This window comes from Podarcis vaucheri (assembly GCF_965113315.1).
Source record: "Podarcis vaucheri genome assembly, chromosome: 3".
In the NCBI taxonomy this organism is placed as follows: Eukaryota; Metazoa; Chordata; class Lepidosauria; order Squamata; family Lacertidae; genus Podarcis; species Podarcis vaucheri.
Genome location: NC_138761.1, coordinates 5160088 through 5186665, shown reverse-complemented (window position 1 = coordinate 5186665; position 26578 = coordinate 5160088). Strand labels below are relative to the sequence as shown.

Genomic DNA, 26578 nt, shown 5'->3' with positions numbered 1-26578 from the left:
TTTGAGGAACTGAAAAGGGCCTTCGCCTCTGACGAACAACTTCTACATGTGGATTTACAAAAAAAGCTGAGGGTCGAAACAGACGCTTCGGACAGAGCCATAGGGGCGGTGCTTCTTCTGCAGCTGGGGAAGGAGGGGTCAGAGTGGCGACCGTGTGCCTTCTTTTCGCGAAAGCTGAACAAATCTGAGAGAAACTACACGGTGCACGACCGGGAACTTCTTGCGATTTATGAGGCCTTCCGGAGATGGAGGCATCTACTAATTGGTGCACAACAGAAGGTGCAAGTGTGCACGGACCATAAGAATCTAGAGTATTGGAGAACTGCGCGAGTGCTCAACCAAAGGCAGTTGAGATGGGCCCAGGAGTTCTCCAAATTTAACTTTGAGATTTGTTACGTACCAGGCCCGGAGAACGTTAGGGCGGACGCTCTCTCACGCAAACCTGAATATTTGGAGGGAGAGGGTGCACCCGAAGAGACCCATGTTATTCCCGAGGACCGCTGGGTGTGTGGGGCGGCTTTGGTGGGGCAAAGGGAACTGGTAGAGGGAACGGTGCAGGATGAATACGCCCAGGACAAACTCAGGGGTCTCAGGAGGGAGGGAGACAAACCCGGGGGTTTTGAGGAGAGAAACGGGGCGTTGTACTACAAGGGAGCGTTATACATACCTGAAGGGGAATTGAGGGAAAAGGTACTCAAGCAACTGCACGATAGCCCCACAGCAGGGCATTTTGGGCAACACAAAACCATGTGGCTGGTTACCAGGGAATTCTGGTGGCCCAAGGTCAGGGAAGATGTGCGTGAATATGTGAGAGGGTGTGACCGATGTCAACGAGCCAAGGGGGAGAGGCGGGCACCGGCAGGTTTATTAGAACCACTACCCACGCCGGAAAGACCATGGGAGGCAGTGGCAATAGATTTCATGACTGATCTGCCCAGGTCCAAAGGGAAGACAGCCATTATGGTTGTGGTAGACCTGTTAACCAAGATGGCCCACTTTATAGCCTGCTCACATGCGGTCACAGCAGAAGAAACCGCTAAATTGTTTGTGGAAAATGTGTTTAGGTTGCATGGTGCCCCCTTGAGGGTGGTTTCGGACCGAGGGAAACAATTTACTTCCAGGTTCTGGAGGAAGCTCATGAGCTTATTGCATGTAGAGGTAAATTTTTCCACTGCCCGTCATCCAGAAACCAATGGGCAGGCGGAAAGAGCTAATGGTGTCCTCCAGCAATATTTGAGGTGTTATGTGAATGACAGAGAGAATGATTGGGTGGAGAAGCTGGCGTTGGCAGAATTTGCCTATAACAATGCAGAGAACGTGTCCACGGGGATGAGCCCTTTTTTGGCCAATCACGGGTGTCATCCCCGAGCCTTCCCAGGGGGGGAGGGGGAGAACTGGAGCGTTCCTGCCGCAGAACAGTTCGTTGAAGAAATGGAAGCGATCCATCGCCAGCTCCAACTTAATTTAAACAGGGCGAAGGAGGAATATAAGAGGCAGGCAGACAAAACCAGAAGGGAAGGGGAAAGCATTAGGGTGGGGGACCAGGTGTGGCTGTCCACCCAAGGGTTACCATTTAGAGGAGGTAGATGACGAGGTTTTGATTGAAACTTTTCATCAGAGATTCCCTAGAAAACCCCAGCCAGTGGCGAGGTTCCGGAGGGAATACTTCGCCACCACCGACGACGAAGAAGAGTTGGAGGGGTTCGCTGATTCCGAGGTGGAGGAGGATTCAGCGAGTCGGAACGAAGACCGATGGAGGGAATTGTTCGAGACGTCTGAAGATGAAGAGGACTCTTTTAGGGGTTTCAGCTCTCACCGCCCAGAGGAGAAAGTAGGGGCGGGGGAGAGGGGTGCCCTGGAGGGGAGGTGGATGTCAGGGAACTGACATCGGAGGAAAGGGAAGTGGTAAGGCTCCCAGAGACTGGGAGAGAGTCAACAGCCAAAGCAGGGACCAGCAGGGGGAGCGCGGGGTCTCTGGAGGAGGATCTCAGTAATGCTGAGAGAGACGCAGCAGCCCAGGCAGGAAGCAGCAGGGGAGAGAAAGGGGTGAGAGACACTTCGAGCGAAAATAGCGGGGAGGTGTCAGAAGCAACTGCAGGGAGACCCATGCTGCGCCGGAAGCTGCCACGTCGTGAGTCCAGGAGACGTGTTTCCGTTAAGGAACTTCTTTGCTGGAAGCGCTTCCGCAGACAGCCACTGTCAGACTCTACTAGTGACTAGAGCAGACATGTCTGAGGAGCTCTGTCACACACAGAGGTTTGTGGGGTCGCACAAACTCTGAAGGGGCACAATTTTAAGCACAAGCAGCTAACCATCCCTTGACATCTCGTAATCTGGGGAACCGGGTTCGCGTCTCCGCTCCTCCACATGCAGCTGCTGGGTGACCTTGGGCCAGTCACACTTCTGTGAAGTCTCTCAGCCCCACTCACCTCACAGAGTGTTTGTTGTGGGGGAGGAAGGGGAAGGAGAATGTTAGCCGCTTTGAGACTCCTTAAAGGGAGTGAAAGGCGGGATATCAAATCCAAACTCTTCTTCTTCTTCTTCTTCTTGCACGTATTGAGGAAAGAGCTCTTTCCACGAAGCGCCAGCGTGCTGTGTAAGCCGCCTCAAGAATGCTTCAATTTTTTTAAAAAAGGGGGGGAATAAATAATTAAAATGTACATTAAATAAATGGATTTTAAGAGGGAACAGCCCTGTATCTGTGAAAGCAAGGGAAAGGAGGAGTTGAGGGCAGCCTTCTCCACGATCAGCTGAGAGCTGCCTCATCTTCTGCTTCTATTTTCAGGTTTATTTTTGTAACGTTACGCAACTTTTTCGTGCTTGGATAACCGACTCTTGTGCTCATGAGCGTCTCAAAAGCCTATTTCGTCATTAAGTGGCGTATAAATTAATTAATTAGCAGTTTGGCGTTGTTTCTGTACCGCTTCATGCGACTCTATCTAAGCAGTGTTCAGTAAAATCAGTGCATAAAATGCAGAATTGGCAAAAATGCACATCACAGACACTGATTGCAACATCTGAAGATGCATAACACCAGAAACAATGGGTGGAGAGATGGAAATGCAAATTCGGCTAAGCCTTAATCAGCAAATGTTTGCGTCAATAAGCCCCTTCCCACCCGTGGTACTAGGAGTATGTTGGGGGTGCTATTTGAGTTCAGTAAATACAGGGGAGGTGTGTGTGTCTTCACCTCTACTCGCACCCCCCAAATATATGTGCAATATATTTTCACTGTGATTCACTTTAGGGGCATGGAATCAAGAATGCTGAAATTAGTTGCCCCGTCAGCCTTGATAGCTCAATAGGTTAGAGCATTTTGCTGATGATGCTAAGGTTGCAGGTTCGATCTCCTTATGGGATGGCTGCATACAGTGGTACCCTGGTTCTGAAATTTAATCCATTCCAGAAATCCGTTCCAAAACCAAGGCGCGCTTTCCCATAGAAAGTAATGCAAAATGGATTAATCCATTCCAGACTTTTAAAAGCAACCCCTAAAACAGCAATTTAACATGAATTTTGCTGTCTAACGAGACAATTGATCCATAAAATGAAAGCAGTGAACAGTGTACTTCGGTCTCACAATCAATCAATCAGTAGCTGAACTGGGTTCCACGCAGTTGCAAAAACAAAACAAAGCAAAAACAAAAACACAAAATAAATAGCAAAAACAGACAGACCTCAGCGTAATGCTCAAAACGGGTTTCTTACTTCTGGGTTTCTAATGTTTGGATTCCAAGTTGTTTGAGTACCAAGGCGTTTGAGAACCAAGGTACCACTGTATTGTAGGAGAGTTGGCTTAGACCATGCGTAGGCAAACTAAGGCCGGATCCGGCCGAATCGCCTTCTAAATCCGGCCCGCGGATGGTCCAGGAATCAGCATGTTTTTACATGAGTAGAATGTGTCCTTTTATTTAAAATGCACCTCTGGGTTATTTGTGGGGCATCGGAATTCGTTCCTTTTCCCCCTTCAAAATATAGTCCGGCCCCCCACAAGGTCTGAGGGAAAGTGGACCGTCCCCCTGCTGAAAAAGTTTGCTGACCCCTGGCTTGGATGATCCTCAGGATATCTTCTAACTCTCTGTGAACCCTTTGGGATGGGAATGGACTTACAGTGGCACCTCAGGTTACATACGCTTCAGGTTACAGACGCTTCAGGTTACAGACTCCGCTAACCCAGAAATAGTGCTTCAGTTAAGTACTTTGCTTCAGGATGAGAACAGAAATTGCATGGCGGCAGCGGGAGGCTCCATTAGCTAAAGTGGTGCTTCAGGTTAAGAACAGTTTCAGGTTAAGAACGGACCTCCAGAACGAATTAAGTACTTAACCTGAGGTATCATAGAATCATAGAGTTGGAAGAGACCGCAAGGGCCATCGAGTCCAACCCCCTGCCAAGCAGGAAACACCATCAGAGCACTCCTGACATATGGTTGTCAAGCCTCTGCTTAAAGACCTCCAAAGGAGGAGACTCCACCACACTCCTTGGCAGCAAATTCCACTGTCAAACAGCTCTTACTGTCAGGAAGTTCTTCCTAATGTTTAGGTGGAATCTTCTTTCTTGTAGTTTGGATCCATTGCTCCGTGTCCGCTTCTCTGGAGCAGCAGAAAACAACCTTTCTCCCTCCTCTATGTGACATCCTTTTATATATTTGAACATGGCTATCATATCACCCCTTAACCTCCTCTTCTCCAGGCTAAACATGCCCAGCTCCCTCAGCCGTTCCTCAGAAGGCATCGTTTCCAGGCCTTTGACCATTTTGGTTGCCCTCCTCTGGACACATTCCAGTTTGTCAGTGTCCTTCTTGAATTGTGGTACCACTGTAAATCTAAATGGTTTTCCTTTCTCTAATGAAAACGGCAGTCGTGCCACTGGTGCTGCTATCCTCTTTAAGTTGGACCACAAGCTGCCCACTTTGTCCTGACACCCCCACAGAAACCCAGTGGTTTAATGGAGAGATCCCAAGCACCGGTTTGCAGTGAAGATCGGGCTGCTACCGCTGTGTGAAGTGTGAAACCACGCTCAAATTTAGAAGTTCTCCCTGATGTGTTCGCACCGCACCTGCCTTCCTGCAGATCCTCACTGCGATTGCTTTTCAATCCTGTCTTTTCTTTAGGACATAGAGTCTCTGATGTCCGAAGGCAATAAATCTCGCACGGTCGCCGCCACCAACATGAACGAAGAGAGCAGCCGATCCCATGCCGTCTTCAAGATTATCCTCACGCACACATTGTACGATGCAAAGTCAGGGGTGAGTTCTCGAATTACCGTATTTTTTGCTCTATAAGACTCACCTTTTCCCTCCTAAAAGTTACAGTGGTGCCTCGCAAGACGAAATTAATCCGTTCCACGAGTCTCTTCGTCTAGCGGTTTTTTCGTCTTGCGAAGCAACCCTATTAGCGGATTAGCGCTATTAGCGGTATAGCAGCTATTAAAGGCTTAGCAGCTATTAAAGGCTTAGCGGATTAGCGGCTAAAAGGCTATTAGCGGCTTAGAAAAAGGGGGGGGAGCAAAAAAAATCGGAACACTCGCAAGACGTTTCCGTCTTGCAAAGCAAGCCCATAGGGAAAATCGTCTTGCGAAGCAGCTCAAAAATGGAAAACCCTTTCGTCTAGCGGGTTTTCCATCTTGCGAGGCATTCGTCTTGCAGGGCACCACTGTAAGGGGAAATGTGTATGCGTCTTAAGGAGCAAATGCAGGCTGCGCAGCTATCCCAGAAGCCAGAACAGTAAGAGGGATCTCTGTGCAGCGCCGCAGTTTTCTTCCCCTTCAACCATTTCTCGAAGCATCCTCCCTTGTCTTCTTCCACCTAAAGCAGAGGTGCCCTGAACCGTGTCACTTGGGCCCGAGTTCAGGAGCTGCGTTTCCGGGCTAACTCCCCACTCTTTGTTCCGCAGACGTCTGGCGAGAAGGTGGGCAAGCTGAGCCTCGTTGACCTGGCGGGCAGCGAAAGGGCCACCAAGACCGGGGCTGCGGGTGACCGGCTGAAGGAAGGAAGCAACATCAACAAGTAAAATCTTGGGTTCATAGGGCGCTGAATACTTTAAAGGGATGAATAATGGGAAGGGGTTTGCGTGACCCAGCGCATTCTGTTAATCCACGAGAATAGCGGCAAGAGACGAAAGGATGTAGCAGGATCAGTGCGCCTGATCTCACAGGAGCAGCAATGCCTGTCTTTGACACCTGAATTAGGGGAGTTATAACGGGTCTCTGGGCTGAATTTATTTTGCTTTTGGGGATGGCAGGTGTGTGTGGTGGAGACATACATTGCGTGAAGAAATCCTTAACTTTTCCTTTTTTAAAAACTTAAATAGTTTTTATTAGTTTTCAATAACAAAAGTGCAATATAAGCCTTATTATATCCATACCGAATTACAATACCAGTTCAAATACCAATCAATCATATAGCCAGTTACACAATTTAGGTGCCCCCCGTGTGCTAGATTCCAAGGTTTAATAGTTCCCTTTCATCCCGTTTCCAAAATATTATTCAATCCAGTTACAATCCAATCTTGTCACATCTATAATATTTTTAACTTCAGTTTGTGTTGACACATTTAATAATTTAGGGTGCGCAAGTGAAGTTCTCTTTTCTTCTTCCTGTGTTTTTTATTTTATTTTAACCGTATTGCTCCATATTGTCCTTGGCAAATACAGTGGTAGCTTGGTTTAAGAACAGCTTGGTTTATGAACAACTTGGATTAAGAACTCTGCAAACCCGGAAGTAGGTGTTTTGGTTTGTGAACTTTGCCTTGGAAGCAGAACATGTTCCGCTTCCTGTTCAGTGTGTTCCATTCATAAATTGAGTCCCCCACTGTCATGTGAAAGCACACCTTGCTTTAAGAACACTTTGGTTTAAAAATGGACTTCCGGAACGGATTCGTAAACCAGGTTCGTAAACCAAGGTACCACTGTATTATGTCTGTTTTAGTTATTCCTAATCCCATCATAAGGGACGTGGGTGGCGCTGTGGGTTAAACCACAGAGCCTAGGACTTGCCGATCAGAAGGTCAGCGGTTTGAATCCCCACGACGGGGTGAGCTTCCGTTGCTCGGTCCCTGCTCCTGCCCAAACGGCGTTTCCGTGCGCTGCTCTGGTTCGCCAGAAGCGGCTTAATCATGCTGGCCACATGACCTGGAAGCTGTAAGCCAGCTCCCTCGGCCAATAAAGCGAGATGAGCGTCACAACCCCAGAGTTGGCCACGACTGGACCTAACAGTCAGGGGAGCATGGGAGAGTTTCGTTGCTAAAAGCAAGATTCCAGTTATGTGAAGCTCATATGTTGCTGTTTGACTAGGTCAGATGCTGCTAAGCTTTGGAAGTTGTGCTCCAGATGATGCTACATGTGATTTCAAAACGCTTTCTCCCCCATGCAGGTCCCTCACGACTCTCGGGTTGGTCATTTCTGCCCTCGCGGATCAGGCCGCCGGGAAAAACAAGAACAAGTTTGTCCCGTACCGCGACTCGGTGCTCACCTGGCTCCTCAAAGTAAGTCGAACGGTCATTTGGCGTTTCAGGTGAGAGAGCGTGAGAAGTCTCTGCCTTAAATCACAGGAGACAACAGTGGTGACCAGCTTGGATGAGTTTGTTTATTTATTTTTTTAGAATATTTTATTAGGTTTTCACAATAAAAAACATACAAAAACAGAGAAAATACAAAATCACAAAAGAAAAAAAGTACAATACAAAAATACAAACATTAAACACATCAAAAAAGAAAAAAGAGATAAAAACACATATAGTAACAAAAAACAAAAATTCCCTCTTTCTTAATTTCTCATCTTCAATTAACTTATTTTCCGGACTTCCTCACGTCTCCCGTTCTTGTATCCCTTTTTAGAAATTAATTCAGCAAATTCATATCCTATTAATTTATCTGTTGTTAATCCAATCTTACATTTTACTTTGTTGCTAAAACCCCTGCAATTCATTTCAATGTCCTTAACATTCATAAATTTTACAATATTTCTGCAAATAAATTTTAAATTTCTTCCAATCTTCCTCCACCGTCTCCTCTCCCTGGTCTCGGATTCTGCCAGTCCAGCTTGGATGAGTTTAAAAGAGGATTAGACAAAATCGTGGAGGGAGGAGAGGGCTATCGATGGCTAATAGCTCCGCAGCAATGTCTCTGAACCCCAACTGCTGGAAAGCACAGGAAAGGAGTGTGAAATTGTTCTCAAATCCTGTTTGCTGGCTTCTCAAAGGCCTCTGATTGGCCCCAGCCCGATCTGACAAGCTCTTTTTACATTGGTATGTTTCTTATCAGTCAGTTCCCATTCCTCCCTCCCTCCTTCTCAGTGCTTCTGCTTGTCAGGGCAGAAGACACGGCTGTTTTAGGTCCATTTAAAAAAATAAATGGAAAAGCCCGTTGGAAAAAAGGAGGGGTGAATCTGCCCATGTCCTCAGGTGTCAGCAATATCGAAAGTAACACGATGGCCAAAAACAATTACAGTATAGAAAACTTTATGAAATAATGCAAAACATCAAAACTATCAAACTGAAGTCCCTGAAAGTCCTTGAATCTTTCTTTCGAATTAATATAATGTACATGAGAATGAAAATAGCCTGGAACAGTGCTCATGCGGTTATATCAGGTGAGCAGCTTCTCTAGGTCTGATCGACATCAGTGACACAAGGCAGAGCCTTTTCCGTGGCTGCTCCCATACTGTGGAATTCCTTCCCAAGAGAAGCCAAACTGGCTCCCTCCTTGTTATCCTTCTGCTGGTAGGCTAAGACCTTCCTGTTCAGGAAATTAAGATGCAGGTGATGCTGATAACTGGGCTGCTCCTTAGGCAAACTGTACTTAACTGCTGGTTCGGAGCGTGTTTCCTAATGTATTTCAATTATTCCAACCTGTTTACTTTTATTATTATTTTTGCTTTGCATTTTATAATGCTGTTTTTAAATGCTGTAAGCTGCCTTGAATCCCGACTTGGTGGGATATAAAGGCATTAAAAATAATAATAAGAGCAAAAACTTGCAAATCACAAACTTCAGCCGGAAGCAACAGCCTCTCTGGTTCGGTGAGCTGTTGGTTCTCTTTTCCCCAGAGGCAGAGCTTTATACGTTCTCTTGCTTTTATTTTTTTTATTGTGGTTTTTTCTTTAATAAAAAAAAATTGCATTGTGAAATATGCTCCAAAGGTGGGCTTCCCCAGCCACTCTGGGCGGCTTCCAACAGAACACTAAAATACAATAACCTATTAAACATGAAAAGCTTCCCTAAACAAGGCTGCCTTCAGATGTCTTCTAAAAGTCTGGTAGTTGTTTTTCTCTTTGACATCTGTTGGGAGGGCATTCCACAGGGTGGGTGCCACCACCGAGAAGGCTCTCTGTCTGGTTCCCTGCAACCTCACTTCTCGCAGGGAGGGAACCGCCAGAAGGCCCTCGGAACTGGACCTCAGTGTCCGGGCAGAACGATGGAGGTGGAGACGCTCCTTCAGATATACTGGACCGAGGCTGTTTAGGGCTTTCAAGGTCAGCAACAACACTTTGAACTGTGCTTGGAAACGTCCTGGGTGAGTGAGGATTTGAACCCTGGTCTCCCAGGTCCTTGTCCAACATTCTAACCCCCACACCACACTGATGCTTCATAGAAAGCAGTTCACAAACGAAATAAACAGTAGTATCTCTCCAGTCTCCCTTTTTTTGTGGCTTCCCATCTCAGTTTGTGCGTAGTCAATAGGCAGGCTGGTTCTGAGTCTGTTTACTTACACAGCAGTACCCAGACACACACACACACACACCTTTCTATTTTCATAATGAGCTTTTAACCTTGCATAACCCAAATTTGCATCATGTCATCACTGTCGACTTCAGAGATTAGCCCTTTGCTTCCAGTCTACAAGAGGGAGGCAGTCGCGAAACACGTACCAACCGCAGGTCAAAGGGGGAAGGGTTGGATGAGGCCACGGAAAATGCCACAGGTACAGGGTGCCTCCATGTTCCGGGAAAGACGTCTGGCTCGACGGCTGCTGTTGCAAAAGTATAACTGCACTAGGCAGGAGTTTGAACAGAATGTTGGCAAGGGCTCAGTGAAGCTGCCTGATCGTTGTTGTTGTTGCTGTTGTTTAGTCATTTATTTAGTTGTGTCCGACTCTTTGTGACCCCCTGGACCAGAGCACGCCAGGCACTCCTGTCTTCCACTGCCTCCCGCAGTTTGGTCAATCTCATGTTCGTAGCTTCGAGAACACTGTTCCACCATCTCGTCCTCTGTCGTCCCCTTCTCCTTGTGCCCTCCATCTTTCCCAACATCAGGGTCTTTTCCAGGGAGTCTTCTCTTCTCCAAAGTATTGGAGCCTCAGCTTCAGGATCTGTCCTTCCAGTGAGCACTCAGGGCGGATTTCCTTTTTGTAAAGGTAAAGGGACTCCTGACCATTAGGTGCAGTCGTGGCCAACTCTGGGGTTGTGGCGCTCATCTCGCTTTACTGGCCGAGGGAGCCGGCGTACAACTTCCGGGTCACGTGGCCAGCATGACTAAGCCGCTTCTGGCGAAACCAGAGCAGCGCACAGAAATGCCGTTTTCCTTCCTGCCAGAGCGGTACCTATTGATCTACTTGCACTTTGACATGCTTTCAAACTGCTAGGTTGGCAGGAGCAGGGACTGAGCAACGGGAGCTCACCCCGTTGCGGGGGTTCGAACCGCCAACCTTCAGATTGGCAAGCCCTAGGCTCTGTTGTTTAACCCACAGCGCCACCCGTGTCCCTTGTTGTAGATTTCCTTGTTGTAGAAAGGACTGTTGAGCTCTGGCCACTCTTAAATTGCAAGGGGGTTCACTTTGCTTTCCTCCTCTGTGTTTGTTTGTGTGTGTGTGTGTGTGTGTGTTTGTGTGTCCCTTCCTTAAACCAAAATCGGTCTGGACTGGCAGTAAGTCAAAGCAGATGGGAAAGAGCCTAGAATCATCGAATCACAGAATTGTAGAGATGGAAAGGGACCATTTAGTCCAGGGGTGTCCAGTTTTCCCCCCAAAGAGGGCCAGATTTGATGAAGTGGACATGCATGAGGGTCATCCAAAGTTATTGACCTTTTCTTTTAGGATTGAAGTTGATGATCTTTTCTTTGAATTTCCCCCCAAAGTTGCTAACCCTTTTTTAAGATTGAAGTACTTGAGCTGTTTTTAGGATTGAAGAGCATTTTTCTTTGGATTTTAGCCCAGGAAATAAACTGCCACAGGGGGCCAGATTAAGCCGACCAGAGGACCGGGTTAGGCCACCAGGCCGGACTTTGGACAAGCCTGATTTAGTCCAAGGCAGGAATCACAAGGGGGAGAGGCTTATATCCTTCCCCCACTTAATTTTCAACTCAAAATCACACTTTCCAATACTTTTTCTTTTTCTTTTAAACAACCTGGATTTTTTTCGGGGAGAGATGGAGGGAATCAGCTGTGTCTTTGCTGCTGTGGGTGCAAGCACAGGTTGTGGAGGGGGGTTTGCTTGGTTTTTTAAACTAGAAAACAGCCACCTTGCTAAGGATTAAGCTGCACCCCTTCTTGCCCCACGCTGGGTCTGCCCAGCCTGAGCCTGTGCGTATTGGAAAGCTCTGGAGGAAGACGCAGGAGTCTTTGCTCAGGTAATTGATGAGCTTTTATTCCCAGGCTCAACACAATTTCCAAGAGCTACAGCTTTTGGGTTTTTTCGGACAGCAACCTAGAAGGCCACGCCAGCCTGGCCTCGTACCCAGTGGTGTCTGACATTACTTTTTAAAATAAAAATAATAATAATAATTTATTTCCCCAGCCACTCTGGGCTGTTTCCAACCATTTTTTTTTAAAAAATACAGCGTTAAACATTAAAAACACCCCTAAACAGGGCTTATTGTTGTTGTTTAGTCGTTTAGTTGTGTCTGACTCTTTGTGACCCCATGGACCAGAGCACACCAGGCACTCCTGTCTTCCACTGCCTCCCGCAGTTTGGTCATGCCGGTAGCTTCGAGAACACTGTCCCACCATCTCGTCCTCTGCCGTCCCCTTCTCCTTGTGCCCTCCATCTTTCCCAACATCAGGGTCTTTTCCGGGGAGTCTTCTCTTCTCCTGAGGTGGCCAGAATATTGGAGCCTCAGCTTCAGGATCTGTCCTTCCAGTGAGCACTCAGGGCTGATTTCCTTAAGGATGGAGAGGTTTGATATTCTTGTAGTCCATGGGACTCTCAAGAGTCTCCTCCAGCACCAGAATTCAAAAGCATCAAACAGGGCTACCTTCAGATAAGTCTATTTAATCCACATAAATACAATGTTTTATTTCTTTCTTTTTTTTTAACCCAGGCACTGGTTTTATGCGGAGGTCGGGAGGGAGAAAATCACCCCCCCTTCATTCCGCAGTTCCTTTTGCTTCTTGCCAGCATTTCAGTGCCAGCGCATACCTGGCCGGCTTAGTCATGTTGCACAATTATTCAGCTCTGTACCTGCCTCAAGTATTTCATTAGCTTTGATTGTTTACCCCCTGTTTGGAGGTGAAATCTTGGGCAGCTTTCTCGGGTGGAGGGGCTTAGAGTCATAACTCTCCCTTTTGCCTACCCTTCCCCCTCTTCTCCTGATCCAAAATACCCTCCCAGGCTTGCTCCAGAGCTACAGCTTCCGAGGTTTCATTGATTAAAAGCTAAATGAAACCCGATTTGTAGCCTGCTGCGTGTCTCCCAAGAAGGCTCCAGGGCAGCTTAGAACACAATAAAGGCAGCAATTAAACTGAGCAGGGCCTTCCGAGTAGTGGCACTCGGGCTACGGAAAACTCGTAGAACTAGCTACTCTTGTTACAGTTTTCAGGGAAATGAGGAAGACCCTTTTAAAATTTTCCTTCATGTTGACCTTGGGTGGTGGTGTGGATAATAATAATAATTTTTATTTATACCCTGGTCTCATGAGACAGAGTGTTCCACCAGGCCGGAGCCAGTGTTGAGAAGGCCCTGGCTCTGGTTGAGGCTAATCTGACTTCCTTAGGGCCTGGGACCTCTAGGGTGTTGCTCTTTATGGACCTAAAGGTCCTCTGTGGGGCATACCAGTAGAGGCGGTCCCAGAGGTACGAGAGTCCTAGGCCGTGCAGGGCTTTAAAGGTCAAAACCAGCACCTTAAATCTGACCCTGTACTCCACCGGGATGATGCTTGTGGGAAGGTTTTAAAAAAACTGGATGCTGTGGAGGTTAATAGCCTTTGATAGCCCTCTCCTCCTCCGTGGATCTGTCCAATCCTCTTTCAAAGCCATCCCAGTCTCCTGTGGCAAGGAGTTCCACAGTCCAACTATTTGCTGCGTGAATAGGTCCTTTTTTTGTGGGGCTACCTTTGAAGGTGACCCGGAAACTGCAATTAATCCAGAATGCGGCAGCGAGACTAGTCACTTGGAGCGGCCGCCGGGACCACATAACACCGGTCCTGAGAGATCTGCATTGGCTCCCAGTACGTTTCTGAGCACAATTCAAAGTATTGGTGCTGACCTTTAAAGCCCTAAACGGCCTCAGTCCAGTATACCTGAAGGAGCGTCTCCACCCCCATTGTTCTGCCCGGACACTGAGGTCCAGCGCTGAGGGCCTTTTGGCAGTTCCCTCATTGCGAGAAATGAGGTTACAGGGAACCAGGCAGAGGGCCTTCTCAGTAGTGGCACCCGCCCTGTGGAACGCCCTCCCACCAGATGTCAAGGAAATAAGCAGCTATCTTATTTTTAAAAGACATCTGAAGGCAGCCATGTTTAGGGAAGTTTTTAATATTTCATGCTGTATTGTTTTTAACACTAGATTGGGAGCCGCCCAGAGTGGCTGGGGAAACTCAGCCAGATGGGCGGGGTATAAATAATAAATTATTATTATAAATTATTATTTGTTCTGAATCTTCGGCTTCTCTGGAAGTCCACGAGTTATTACAGTGTGATGAGAGAGGGAGGGGGGAAAACCCGCACCAGATTTTGCAAATTTCCTGCACGCCTTGCGTAGAGAAAAGCTGCGGCTATGAGCCCTTTCCACCCCCATCTCTATCCCTTCCTCCAAGGAGACAGCGCTACCTCCTTTTCCCCTGCCCCCATCCCCTTGGGCTAGATTGGGCCGATAAGCCACTTGCCTCAGGTCTGAACCTGCGTATTCCCACATCCGAACCAGCCGTTCTCACCGCTGCCCCCCCCCCTGGATTTAATGAGGGTTGTTATGAAAAGCTTAAATTCAGCAAAACAATTAGGAGTGGTAGGGATGAGGGTGGGGAGGGGGGAGGCAGAGATAAAAACAATGTTAATGATGCCCAGTGGCGACGCGTGACCTAGATTTCGCAGGCAAAATGTGGAGATCTGGCAGCCTTTTCCCTGCACCTTGTTTCGGCTGCGATCGCTCTCTGCCGCAACCCAACGTCGCCGGTGAGCAGCTCCCTCCCAGCGCACGCCAGGTGAGAGGGAGGAATTTTTTTAAAAAAATCTATTTTTTTAATTTTCCACATTTATGACAAATATAACACATAAAACACACAGAGGAAAACACAATACACTACTAAAAGAAAAAAGAAAAAAATATAAGCACGTATTACTTCTACAACCCATTTTAACTTTCATTGTTATCTGACTTCCTCAACTGAATTTCATTGTATCGCCTTTTCTCCAAAATCATCTTTCTAATAAAATTAACTCCTTCAGTTTACTATCTTCTTCTCTTTTCTTATTAGTCTAAATCCATAATACTTTACAACTCATTCTTATTCTACGATACGATATCTTTATTGTCATTGTCCCATACAGAACAATGAAACTGAAAAATCTACATAAGACATTCAAGAACCCCTAAAAACTCTGAAACCCCATTTTAAAATACAATATACTATATAGACTCCTTATGCTGCGTTTAGAACCAGAATTGCAAATCCTAAGCCTATTTGATAATTTCAAGTGACTTCTAATTATCTTATATTACAATATTTAGCTAGATAATCTTTAAATTTCTTCTTGGTGTTCCTCTTCTTTCTGATCGTGGATTCTTCCAGTCAGGTCGGCCAGCTCCAACATGGCGAGAGGGAGGATTGCTTAGTCGTGGGGAACATGCTTTGCTTGCAGAAGGATCTGGGTTCAAGTCTGCCCACGTACCCTCCCAGCATCTGCAGTTAGAGGCAAAGCCTTTTCTCTTGCTGAGATCCTGGAAGGCAGCCGTCAGCCAGAAAGATCAGTACAGGGCTACCTTGGTTCTCAAACTTAGTCCGTTCCGGAAGTCCGTTCCAAAACCAAAGCGTTCCAATACCAAGGTGCGCTTTCCCATAGAAAGCAATGCAAAAAGGATTCATCCGTTCCAGACTTTAAAAGCAACCCCTAAAACAGCAATTTAACATTAATTTTGCTGTCTAACGAGACCATTAATGCATAAAATGAAAGCAAGAATCAAAGTAGTGTACTATAAAATAAATAAGACAGTATTGTAGATGATAAAAAAAAAAATCTTACCTGCACTGATGATAGTCGTTGTTTGGATAGGGGGCTTTTATCCATTTCAGCAGTCACACAATCAATCAATCAATTAATCAATAGCTGAACTGAGTTCCACACAGTCACAAAAACAAGTTAACCGAAAAAGCCTCAAAAATAAAAACACAAAATAAATAGCAAAAAGAAAAGCGCCAAACTTAATGTGTTTCGGAAGTCCAGGAATGTTCGAAAACCAAGGCGCAGCTTCTGATTGGTGCAGGCGCCCCAGAAACCATAGCAGACAGCTGCATTGGACGTTCGGCTTCCGAAAAATGTTCAAAAACCGGCTTACAAACTAAAGCGTTTTCGGCAGAGGCGGAAAATAGCACAGCAAAGGCAGTTGCCTGATATCAATTGGCAGGCAGTTCCAAAGTGCAGATGCTGGACTTTCTTGAACAAGGCTGCTCTTTTGTTCTAAGGTTGAAAACTATGAGTTATTTGCCAACATGGGTGGTTACAGAAATTGGCTGCTCTTCAGCCGACGCGGGTATTTGGGGGGTTTACTTGTGTGTAGCAAAACTTGTGTCAAGTGGAGCGGAGGGCGAGTTCCTTCTGCAAAACAATCTGTTCCCTCTGTTGTCCAAAGTGTGCAAAATTGCCCACATTCTTACCCCCTGACGTCACTTTCCAGGACAGCCTCGGCGGCAACAGCAAAACCGCCATGGTCGCTACGGTGAGCCCTGCGGCTGATAATTACGACGAGACCCTCTCCACCTTGCGGTACGCCGACCGGGCCAAGAACATCGTCAACCACGCCGTGGTGAATGAAGACCCCAATGCCCGGATCATCCGGGAACTGCGGGAGGAAGTGGAGAAACTCAGGGAGCAGCTCACCAAAGCCGAGGTGGGTTTGCTGTGTGGAATAAGTTTCCTTGGTCCTGCAGTGCCCAGTTAGCCAATTAAATAGAACTTTTTTCTAATGGACTGATTTACCGTATTTTTCGCTCCATAAGGCGCACCTTTTTCCTCCTCAAAAGTAAGGAGAAATGTCTGTGCGTCTTATGGAGCGAATGTGTGGTCGATCGCTGGCTCCCTTTCCGGCCCCTTGCCCAGGCCTCCATTGTTGAATGTTCTGCAGATGGAGGCCGTTTGTTTCCCCAGCGACATGGGACTGGCTGATTAGATTATCTGTCTGGAAACTGTAGAAAGGGATCCCTTTCCTTTCCTAAAGAAGCTGCAGAACTTTGAGTTGAACCCCATAAAAACAGGATTTTTTCCCCTTTGCAAAGTAAGCTCATCAACTTTGAACTGATCCTCAAAAAGGGGGGCTTTTCCCCTTTGCAAAAGAAGCTGCACAACTGTGACCTGCCCTCCCCCAAAAAACGGGGCTTTCCCGCTTTCCTCCTCTAAAAACTAGGTGCGTCTTATGGAGCGAAAAATACGGTAGCTGTCCGCAAAGACCTGCACCAGATTTTGCAAATATATTTAGTTCCTTGCCAACATTGTTTGCTGGTCGTAGGTGACTAAGACGAGGCACCCTCTGTTTTCACGCAGAAGCGAAGACCTCTTTTGTGATGGCTCCTTCTGGGACTGAGAAATGCAATTCTTAAAAAAAAGGTGTTCATTCATAGGCAAAATTCATTCAGCTATGAGTTCCTTTAATTGAGTGACAGCCCTCCAATTTACAGCTCATTAAAGAGTTCCTGTAAAGTTGTTTGGTTTCAGCCAGGCATCTCAAATCTCTCTCATGGGGTGATTGTTGGGTTTGTTTGTTTTTAGATTTGTTTTTCTGCTCTTTTGGGCAACCCAAAGTCCCCCTCTGCTGGTACCTTTTAACTCCCCTCACCTTGGCACAGACCTTTGTTTTGCACTAATAAGGTCAAGTTTTGCACGGTTGGTTCTTTTCCATGCCGGTGCCCTCAGCTAAAACCTCACGCATCCGATTCCTGAGCGCAGCATCTTTGGTTCCTTTTCTCAGTAACTCGGATCACAGTGATAAGAGAGCTGGGAGCCCCCCCCCACACACCCCAGCCTTAAGCAGTGGTATTTCCGAGAAATATTCCTTCTCCAGCTTTCTCTCCCCTTTCCTTTCTGCGACTTCCTAGGCTATGAAGTCTCCAGAACTGAAGGACCGCTTGGAGGAGTCTGAGAAACTTATCCAGGAGATGACTGTGACCTGGGAGGAGAAACTGAGGAAAACGGAGGAGATCGCACAGGTCTGTATTTCTGTTTTGAGGGCGGCAGGGGCTGCAAAATGAGAGGTGCTTTCCTCGAATAATCCCTTCACATGACTTTGTGGTATTTTGGGGGTAAGCTGGCCAATTCATGCTCTCCAAATGGTTCTTTGCTTAATTCCTGGGGCGGCTGTTTCCCAAGGGAGATTATTACTGTTTTCAGAAACAAAGGACGTGTTTACTGGCAAACAGATTTATTACGGCATTAGCTTTTGTGGACTAGATACCGCTTTGTTTGTTTTGTTCGTTCGTTCGTTCGTTATTTCCGATTTGTAATCCGATCTCCCTTCCCGAAGGGGAGGTGGCAAATGATAATAGAATTACACAAAAATGATGGTAAAAGCAAAGATAACATATTGCAGTGGAAAACCAGCAGTGGAAAAACCTCATAAAACTCTCAACTGGATAAATGTAGAAGTCGCATTTACATCCCCCCTGGGAGGGAGTTCCACAGAGGAGGGGACACCACCAAGAGTGCCCTGCGTGCGTCAGGTACCCTCTTCTTGTTAGTCCTCCTTGCAGGAGGATGAGTTGGGCGTCATCCCCAGATCATAAATTTGGAGGGTCCTGGTGAAGGTACTGCTTTGTAGTCATTTAGTACATTTTACGCTTGATCTCCTTCCGCAGGGCCTGTAGGACAGAGCTATTCCGCCTGGCCTTCAATTTGAATTAGCCTGATCCTCTATGCCCTTTTCCCTTTATTTTTCTGTGAAGAAACCCTTTTTGGGACCCCACATTTAAATTCGTCCCTTGCTGGTCCTAGTAGGACCAACTTGGCCAGTTAGCCCTGGTGATCATTTGATGTCTACTTACTGGGTCCCCTGCCCCTGAAATGATCCCTGAAATTTTTTAATTTTATTGATATTGATGCTGCATTTTATGTTGCATTTTATACTGTTTTTAAGTTGCATTTTAATCAATGTTTTATATTTTCTGTTAGCCGCCCTGAGCTCGGTTTTTAAACCGGGAAGGGCGGGGTATAAATAAAAATTTATTATTATTTATTATACTAACTTCTTGAGTAGAACCCAATAGCTTCTAGGTCTTGGTAATATCGGTTATAAGGTCACTTTTTGCCTCTCTGTACCATAACCAGGCAGAGGGACGCGGGTGGCGCTGTGGGTAAAACCGCAGAGCCTAGGATTTGCTGATCAGAAGGTCGGCTGTTCAAATCCCCGCGATGGGGTGAACTCCCGTTGCTTGGTCCCTGCTCCTGCCAACCTAACAGTTCAAAAGCATGAAGTGCAAGTAGATAAATAGGTACCGCTCTGGCGGGAAGGTAAATGCCGTTTCCGTGCGCCGCTGTGGTTCGCCAGAAGCAGCTTTGTCATGCTGGCCACATGACCCGGAAGCTGTCTGCGGACAAACGCTGGCTCCCTCGGCCAATAAAGCGAGATGAGCACCACAACCCCAGAGTCGGTCACGACTGGACCTAATGGTCCCTTTACCTTTACCATAACCAGGCATCAGCATTCTGTGCTAGCTGAAGCTTCCACCTTCAAGGTTAGCCCCATGTAGAGTGCATTGTAGTATTCTAACTTGGCACTTGTTGGACCACTGAGGCCATACTCTCCCTGTCCAGAATTGGCCCTCGCTTCATGGATTACCCCTTGCCACTAAGGCTGAGTACCCCTAAGCTGTGTGCCTGCTCACTCGGTACCTTGGTTCCCAAACCTGAGTCTAAACCACTGAACCTCTTGGGCTTGCCAATTGGAAGGTTGGCATTTCGATTCCCCACGACACAGTGAGTTCCCGTTGTTCTGTCCCAGCTCCTGCCAACCTAGCAGTTCGGAAGCACACCAGCGCAAGTAGATAAATAGGTACCGCTGCAGCGGGAAGGTAAATGGCATTTATGTGCGCTCTGGTTTCCATCACAGTGTTCCGTTGCGCCAGAAGCAGTTCAGTCCTGCTGGCCACATGACTCCGAACCTGTCTGTGGACAAATGCCGGCTCCCTTTGCCTGAATAGCGAGATGAGTGCTGCAACCCCATAGTCGCCTTTACCTTTTATGTACCTTTTAACTTCAGTTTATTGTCCTTCACCCAGTCCATCATTCCTCCCCAATCCCCTAACCCTGCTTTCTCGTAATATTTTTGTTCCTTCGTGCAGGAGCGGCAAAAGCAGCTTGAAAGCCTTGGCATCTCTCTCCAGTCTTCTGGGATCAAAGTTGGCGATAACAAGTGCTTCCTGGTGAATCTGAACGCGGATCCCGCTCTCAACGAGCTCCTGGTCTACTACTTAAAGGTGAAATGCCGGAACGTTACACAGGGTCATTCCAAACGAAAGCTTGCCCCCTTGGGTTTGAGTTCAGTTCCTGAGTCCCACTTTGGCAGAATCTGTCAGCTATGATTCTACACTTTTATAATTATAAATGAGAGTCGTACCTTGGTTCGCCAATGCCTTGCGAGTCGAACGTTTTGGCTCCCGGATGCCACAAACCCGGAAGCGAGTGTTCTGGTTTGCAAATGTTCTTTGGAACCTGAACATCCGACACAGCTTCTGATTGGCTGTAGGAGCTTCCCGCAGCCAATCGGAAGCCGCGCCTTGGTTTCCGAATGTTTTGGAAGTCGAATGAACCTCTGGAACGGATCCCATTCGACTTCCGAGGTACGACTGTGTATGAACATAAACATGAAATTTATTACGGTCAGAGACCAGCTAGAGGAACACAAATGGAACTACAATTCCAATAGCAAACCAAACATTTAAAAAATATACAACAATAGATTTTAAGTATAAAAGTGCGATAGGCATATAAACACATAAAAACTTTAAAACAGACTACCTTAGAGAAGTTATGACTGTATAATTAAGTGTGAATGACTCCGAGCACAGTATTGAAAGCACAATGAAGCATCACCCAAACAAGCAGCCTTGTTTAGGGAAGTGTTTGATGACTGACGTTTTAATGTATATTTAATCTTTTGTTGGCAGCCGCCCAGAGGGGCTGGGGAAACCCAGCCAGATGGGCGGGATATAAATAATAAATTATTATTATTATTATTATTATTATTATTATTATTATTATTACTACTACTACTACTACTACTACTATTACTATTAGAGGAGAAGAGGCAGTGAGATCAGGGCTCCAGATCTGTAAGCCAGACCCCTGGGGCTGTTGCGCAAACAGTCTGATGATCTCAGTGGTCCCAGATTCATTCCCAGCTAGGGCTGGGGAAGACTGCCCTCTGCCAGAATAATAATAATAATAATAATAATAATAATAATAATAATAATAATAATAATAATAAATTATTTGCACCCCGCCTACCCATCTGGCTGGGCCTCACCAGCCAATCTGGGCGGCTTCCAACAAAGATCAAAAATACATTAAAATGTCACACATTAAAAACTTCCCTGAACAGGGCTGCCTTCAGATGTCTCCTAAACATCAGGTAGTTCTTTATCTCTTTGACATCTGATGGGAGGGCGTTCCACAGGGTGGGCGCCACCACCGAGAAGGCCCTCTGCCTGGTTCCCTGTAGCTTTGCTTTTCGCAATGAGGGAACCGCCAGAAGGCCCTTGGCACTGGACCTCAGTGTCCGGGCAGAACGATGGGGGTGGAGACGCTCCTTCAGATATACTGGACCGAGGCCGTTTAGGGCTTTCAAGGTCAGCACCAACACTTTGAATTGTGCTCGGAAACGAACTGGGAGCCAATGTAGGTCTTTCAAGACCGGTGTTATGTGGTCTCGGCGGCCGCCCCCAGTCACCAGTCTAGCTGCCGCATTCTGGATTAATTGCAGTTTCCAGGTCACCTTCAAAGGTAGCCCCATGTAGAGCGCATTGCAGTACTCCAAGCGGGAGATAACCAGAGCATGCACCACTCTGGCGAGACAGTCCGCGGGCAGGTAGGGTCTCATCCTGCGTACCAAATGGAGCTGGTAAACAACCCCCCTGGACACAGAATTGACCTGTGCCTCCACAGACAGCTGTGAGTCCAGAATGACTCCCAGGCTGCGCACCTGGTCCTTCAGGGGCACAGTTACCCCATTCAGGACCAGGGAGTCCCCCACACCCACCCGCCTCCTTGCCCCCCAAAAACAGAACTTCTGTCTTGTCGGGATTCAACCTCAATCCGTTAGCTCTTCAGAGGGCTGCTGCCAGTCTGTGCAAGCAATGCAAAGCCAGATGGACCATTGGCCATTGCAAGAGCTCCCTCTTTAAGGATCGCTCACTTTGCAGCAGCTGGAAGAATTCAGGGCTGGGAGGGTTCCTCAGACCCCACCCCACCCCCGATTGCTTGGTAATAAGCAACAAAAGAGCTGATCAGAGGCTTTTGGAGTGGATCCGGAGAACTTCCCGGAGGTGTAGGTGTCTGGGCTGCGTCTCAAAAGTGCTTTGTCAGCCGACACACACACACACACACACACACACACACACACACACATGTTTCTGAGCCTGAAGGCGCAGCAGGAATGCCTTGGCAGCGATACAAATTCAGGAGGGTGACCTTGAGTCGCTTGCAGAAAGATCGGGTTTCCTCTCGGCGCCCTGATAAGTTAGAGGTCAGGAGAATATAGGGAGGGGCGAGAAAGAGGAAGCGGGTGCTTTCAGATCCTGGTGCGATAGAGGGGAATAAACAAGGTCCTCCTTATTTAATGAAGCCCGTCCTCTAGGAAAAGAGTCGGCAGGTGTTCTGAAGCCAGCGGACCTGATCCAATATATGTTATTCCCAGGAATCTCTGCAAATGAACTCACAGCACCTTCTTGGTCTCGTCTGCTGTCGTCCGCCCTACATCACGGATTTGCTTCTCCACTGACGAATGAAAAATAATTTTTAAAAGCTGGATTTTTGCTCTTGGAATCAAGAGAGATGCCAGCAGTTCGAGAGTTTTATGTCAGTGGCAAGGAGAGGAAGCAAGAGGGGTGGCAGGAAGAAAGAGAGAATAGGGGGTGATGCAGAGAGAGAGGGGAGGCCCTACTCAATTTTGGGGGGGGGTACGTTAGCAGGATTATTATTTTTCTGTTACAGTATAAGATTGAATTGATGCAGGGCAGATTCTTCACAAGTTAGTACGGACACTGAAAGCTGCTCAGACCCCCGGCTCAGTTATAGTTTTATTTCTTTCCGTATTTTAGTAGATATGGGTGTGTGTTTTTTGCATTGTTTTAATCCCATAGATGGGGACGCGGGTGGCGCTGTGGGTTAAACCACAGAGCCTAAGGCTTGCCGATCAGAAGGTCGGCGGTTCAAATCCCCGCGACGGGGTGAGCTCCCATTGCTCAGTCCCTGCTCCTGCCAACCTAGCAGTTTGAAAGCACGTCAAGTGCAAGTAGATAAATAGGTACCGCTCCGGTGGGAAGGTAAACGGCATTTCCATGCGCTGCTCTGGTTCACCAGGAGCGGCTTAGTCATGCTTAGTCATGCTGGCCACATGGCCCGGAAGCTGTACACCGGCTCCCTCGGCCAATAAAGCGAGATGAGCACCACAACCCCAGAGTCGGTCACAACTGGACCTAATGGTCAGGGGGTCCCTTTACCTTTAATTCCCATAGATTGTGTGTGTGTGTGTGTGTGTGTGTGTGTGTGTATTGCCAAAAACCAAAACACAAACAACGAAAACAAACAGTGAAAACCCCCAGTCGGCTGATACATTGGGTATACGTAATCGAAAATAACATATTCAGATCAACCATATGTACAATTCTATATACTTTAACACTCCTCCCTCCACAAGGTTTATTTAACTTTTAACATTTTAATTGCCCCATATTGTTCAGACCTGCCCAAATAATCCAATATTTTCTCAAACCAACCCTCCTACTTCTCAATGACCTTAAACCCTTTCGTTTTATGTATCTTCAATCCCATAGAGAGTTTAATGACTTTTTTAACAGTCCCCCCCCTCTCTCTATATATATATCTAGTTGCGTCTTATCTGTGTAGGTTTACATTTTTGTGAGCCACCTGGAGTCCTGGTTCTGGGGGGGAAAGCAGGATATAATCAGATATAACAACAACTACAACAACAGATATCCTGACTGGTAGCAGCTCCCCAGGGTTTCAGGCTGGGGCCTCGGGGGCTGCCTGGGATTGAATTTGGGATTTTTCGGGTGCATAGAATGGTAGAATTGGAAGGGACCCCATGGGTCATCTAGTCCAACCCCCTGCAATTCAGTGGAGGTCCTCTGCCACTGAGCTAAGGCTCTTCCTCCCATGTTGAACAAATGCACCCCCACACTTTTGCTGTCTTTTAAACCACCCATCAACCTTGAACCTTTTGCAGGAGCACACCTTGATTGGGTCGGATAACTCCCAAGACATCCAGCTTTGTGGCATGGGCATTCTGCCTGAACACTGTATAATTGACATCACCTTGGACGGTCAGGTTATGCTGACACCCCAGAAGAATACTAGGTAAGATGAGTGTGTGTTTGCTTCTCTCTCTCTCCTTCCTTTGTTCCTTCCTGCCTTCCGTTACAAGAAAAACTGCTCCCTTTCCCTTATGGGGTATTCCGGAGCTTTGTATAGAGTCCTTAACTGGGTTCCCCATCGGTAGGAGAAAATAACAGAGGCCAACCAGAGAATATTGAATCATAGAATCATAGAATCATAGAATCCTAGAGTTGGAAGAGACCACAAGGGCCATCGAGTCCAACCCCCTGCCAAGCAGGAAACACAGTACACAGTACTCCAGGTGAGGTCTGACCAGAGCAGAATACAGTGGCACTATTACTTCCCTTGATCTAGATGCTATACTCCTATTGATGCAGCCCAGAATTGCATTGGCTTTTTTAGCTGCCGCGTCACACTGTTGGCTCATGTCAATTTTGTGGTCAACCAAGACTCCTAGATCCTTTTCACATGTACTGCTCTCATTGAGAAGCAAAGCAGCTAGTAAGCCTGGTCTTTATTAAACTGTTGCAAAAGGGTCCTTGCTCACCACACGCAGGAGGGAGGACGAACCCAGAACAAAGGTGCGCAAAATAGACTTTTGAAATTGCCCACCCTGTAGCTCAAGACCCCCCCCCAAAAAAACCCCAACACATCATACATACATCGCAGAAGGAGGTGGTCTACAGTGGAAATCCTGCCCTCCAGGATACCTGATAAAGGTCACTGATAGCATTGCCTGGGCAGCCTGGCCATTCTTTTGTGATGGTTAATACTCTAGTTCCTGAGTCCAGGTCACAGGCTCACCCTATTCATACACAAATAAGCCCTTAAGACAGGTTACAGGTAGGTAGCTGTGTTGGTCTGCCGAGGTCAAAACAAAAAAATAAAATTCCTTAGAGCACCTTAGAGACCAATTAAGTTTGTTATTGGTATGATCTTTCGTGTGCATGCACACTTTTTCAGATACCTTAAGACAGGATTTGCAAGCAAAAAGACAATGGGAAGGCTTTCCCCATTTGCCCCCCTTACTTCAGAGGAATATTTGAGGTCACTGGGAGAGTCAAAATGGCTCCAGGATTTCTCTCCCGTACTATTTCTGACATGTGGTTCATATATTTAGATATGTGTGCATTTATGAATATTTATATTTGAGACCTTAAAATCCTTATAACCCTTCCTTCCTTCCTTCCTTCCTTCCTTCCTTCCTTCCTTCCTTCCTTCCTTCCTTCCGTCTTTCTCTCTTCCCCTCCCTCCTTCTCTTTCTTTCCTGAAAGAAAGCCCTGTGGCTTCTACTGCAGAGTGGTTCATAAAACATGGAAGGAATTCTGAAATTCCACTTTAGGAAATTAGGGGAATCTTCCCAGCTCCCCCTTCGGCCGCCTGCACCCTCCCTTCTCTCCTTTTCTCAACATCCCACTCCATTCTAAACAGAACAAACCAATGCAGAGAATTTAAATGGAGACGTGGTGCCAAAACTGTGGGCTTTCTCGGCTTGGAATTTTTTATGCATTCAGTAAAAATCGAGAGAGAGGGAGGGAGGGACAGACAGACTCTCTGTGAGGCTACCTGCCACTCCCTGCAGTGACTTAGAGCTTCCGGGGCCATCTTGGCTGTGAGTCCTGGAAGACCTGCACCCTACTTTTGCAGGCCTTTTCCCACCTGGCCCGGGAAGGCCCGGACTGACTCCAGCTACAAAAGCTCTTGGGCCGTAGGGAGCAAGGCACCCACAGCGGAAGCCTAGACTGGCTGCCTTGCTGTCCGCTCCCTGCCAGAATGGACAGAAAAGAACCACCGGAACAGAGAGCCAAGAGGACTCGGGAGAGACAGAGTAAGGGCTTTGCGGCAACCGAGAGACTGCAGTTCTGCCTTTTCCCACAGCGAGGAGATCGAAGCTTTCAGAAGAGGGCGCTTCCATTCACAAGGATTTTGACTTCCCAAACTGAGACGCTGAGGATCTGCAGGGCAAGGGAAATGGGAGATGCTCAGTTATTTTCAAGTTTCCTTAGCTGTGCACGATCTTGGTGGCTGCTCCCAGAAAACTTCTTAACTCCCTCCCTAGAGAAGCGAGACTGTTTTCCTCCTTGTCCTTCTGCTGGCAGACAAAGGCTATTTTATCCCTGCAGGCTTTTGGGAACTTTGGGAAAGAGCTTTTAGAAGAAGAAGAAGAAGAAGAGTTTGGATTTGATATCCCGCTTTATCACTACCCAAAGGAGTCTCAAAGCGGCTAACATTCTCCTTTCCCTTCCTCCCCCCACAACAAACACTCTGTGAGGTGAGTGGGGCTGAGAGACTTCAGAGAAGTGTGACTGGCCCAAGGTCACCCAGCAGCTGCATGTGGAGGAGCGGAGACTCGAACCCGGTTTCCCAGATTACGTGACTACCGCTCTTAACCACTACACCACACTGGCTCCTTTTAATAGTGCCTTGCCATTTATATTATCTGTGTTTATATTTGTTTTTTTAACATCATTCAAATTCTATTAGAGTTTTGCAAGTGAGAGCCAGTGTGGTGTAGTGGTTTAGAGCGGTGGACTCGTAATCTGGTGAACCGGGTTCGAGTTTCCGCTCCTCCACATGCAGCTGCTGGGTGACCTTGGGCTAGTCCCACTTCTCTGAAGTCTCTCAGCCCCCACTCACCTCACAGAGTGTTTGTTG

General features: G+C 47.1%; 1 protein-coding gene across 1 annotated transcript in view; it reads left to right on the top strand.

Annotated features, from left to right (window-relative positions):
• Positions 1-26578, top strand: part of KIF13B (kinesin family member 13B) — a 207893-nt gene that overhangs the window by 83323 nt on the left and 97992 nt on the right. Inside the window, exons 8-14 of the mRNA XM_082216297.1 lie at positions 5112-5246; positions 5893-6005; positions 7371-7482; positions 16038-16250; positions 17452-17562; positions 19690-19824; positions 23814-23945. Coding sequence (XP_082072423.1) covers positions 5112-5246; positions 5893-6005; positions 7371-7482; positions 16038-16250; positions 17452-17562; positions 19690-19824; positions 23814-23945 — 951 coding nt within the window. The remainder of the gene's footprint in view (positions 1-5111; positions 5247-5892; positions 6006-7370; positions 7483-16037; positions 16251-17451; positions 17563-19689; positions 19825-23813; positions 23946-26578) is intronic.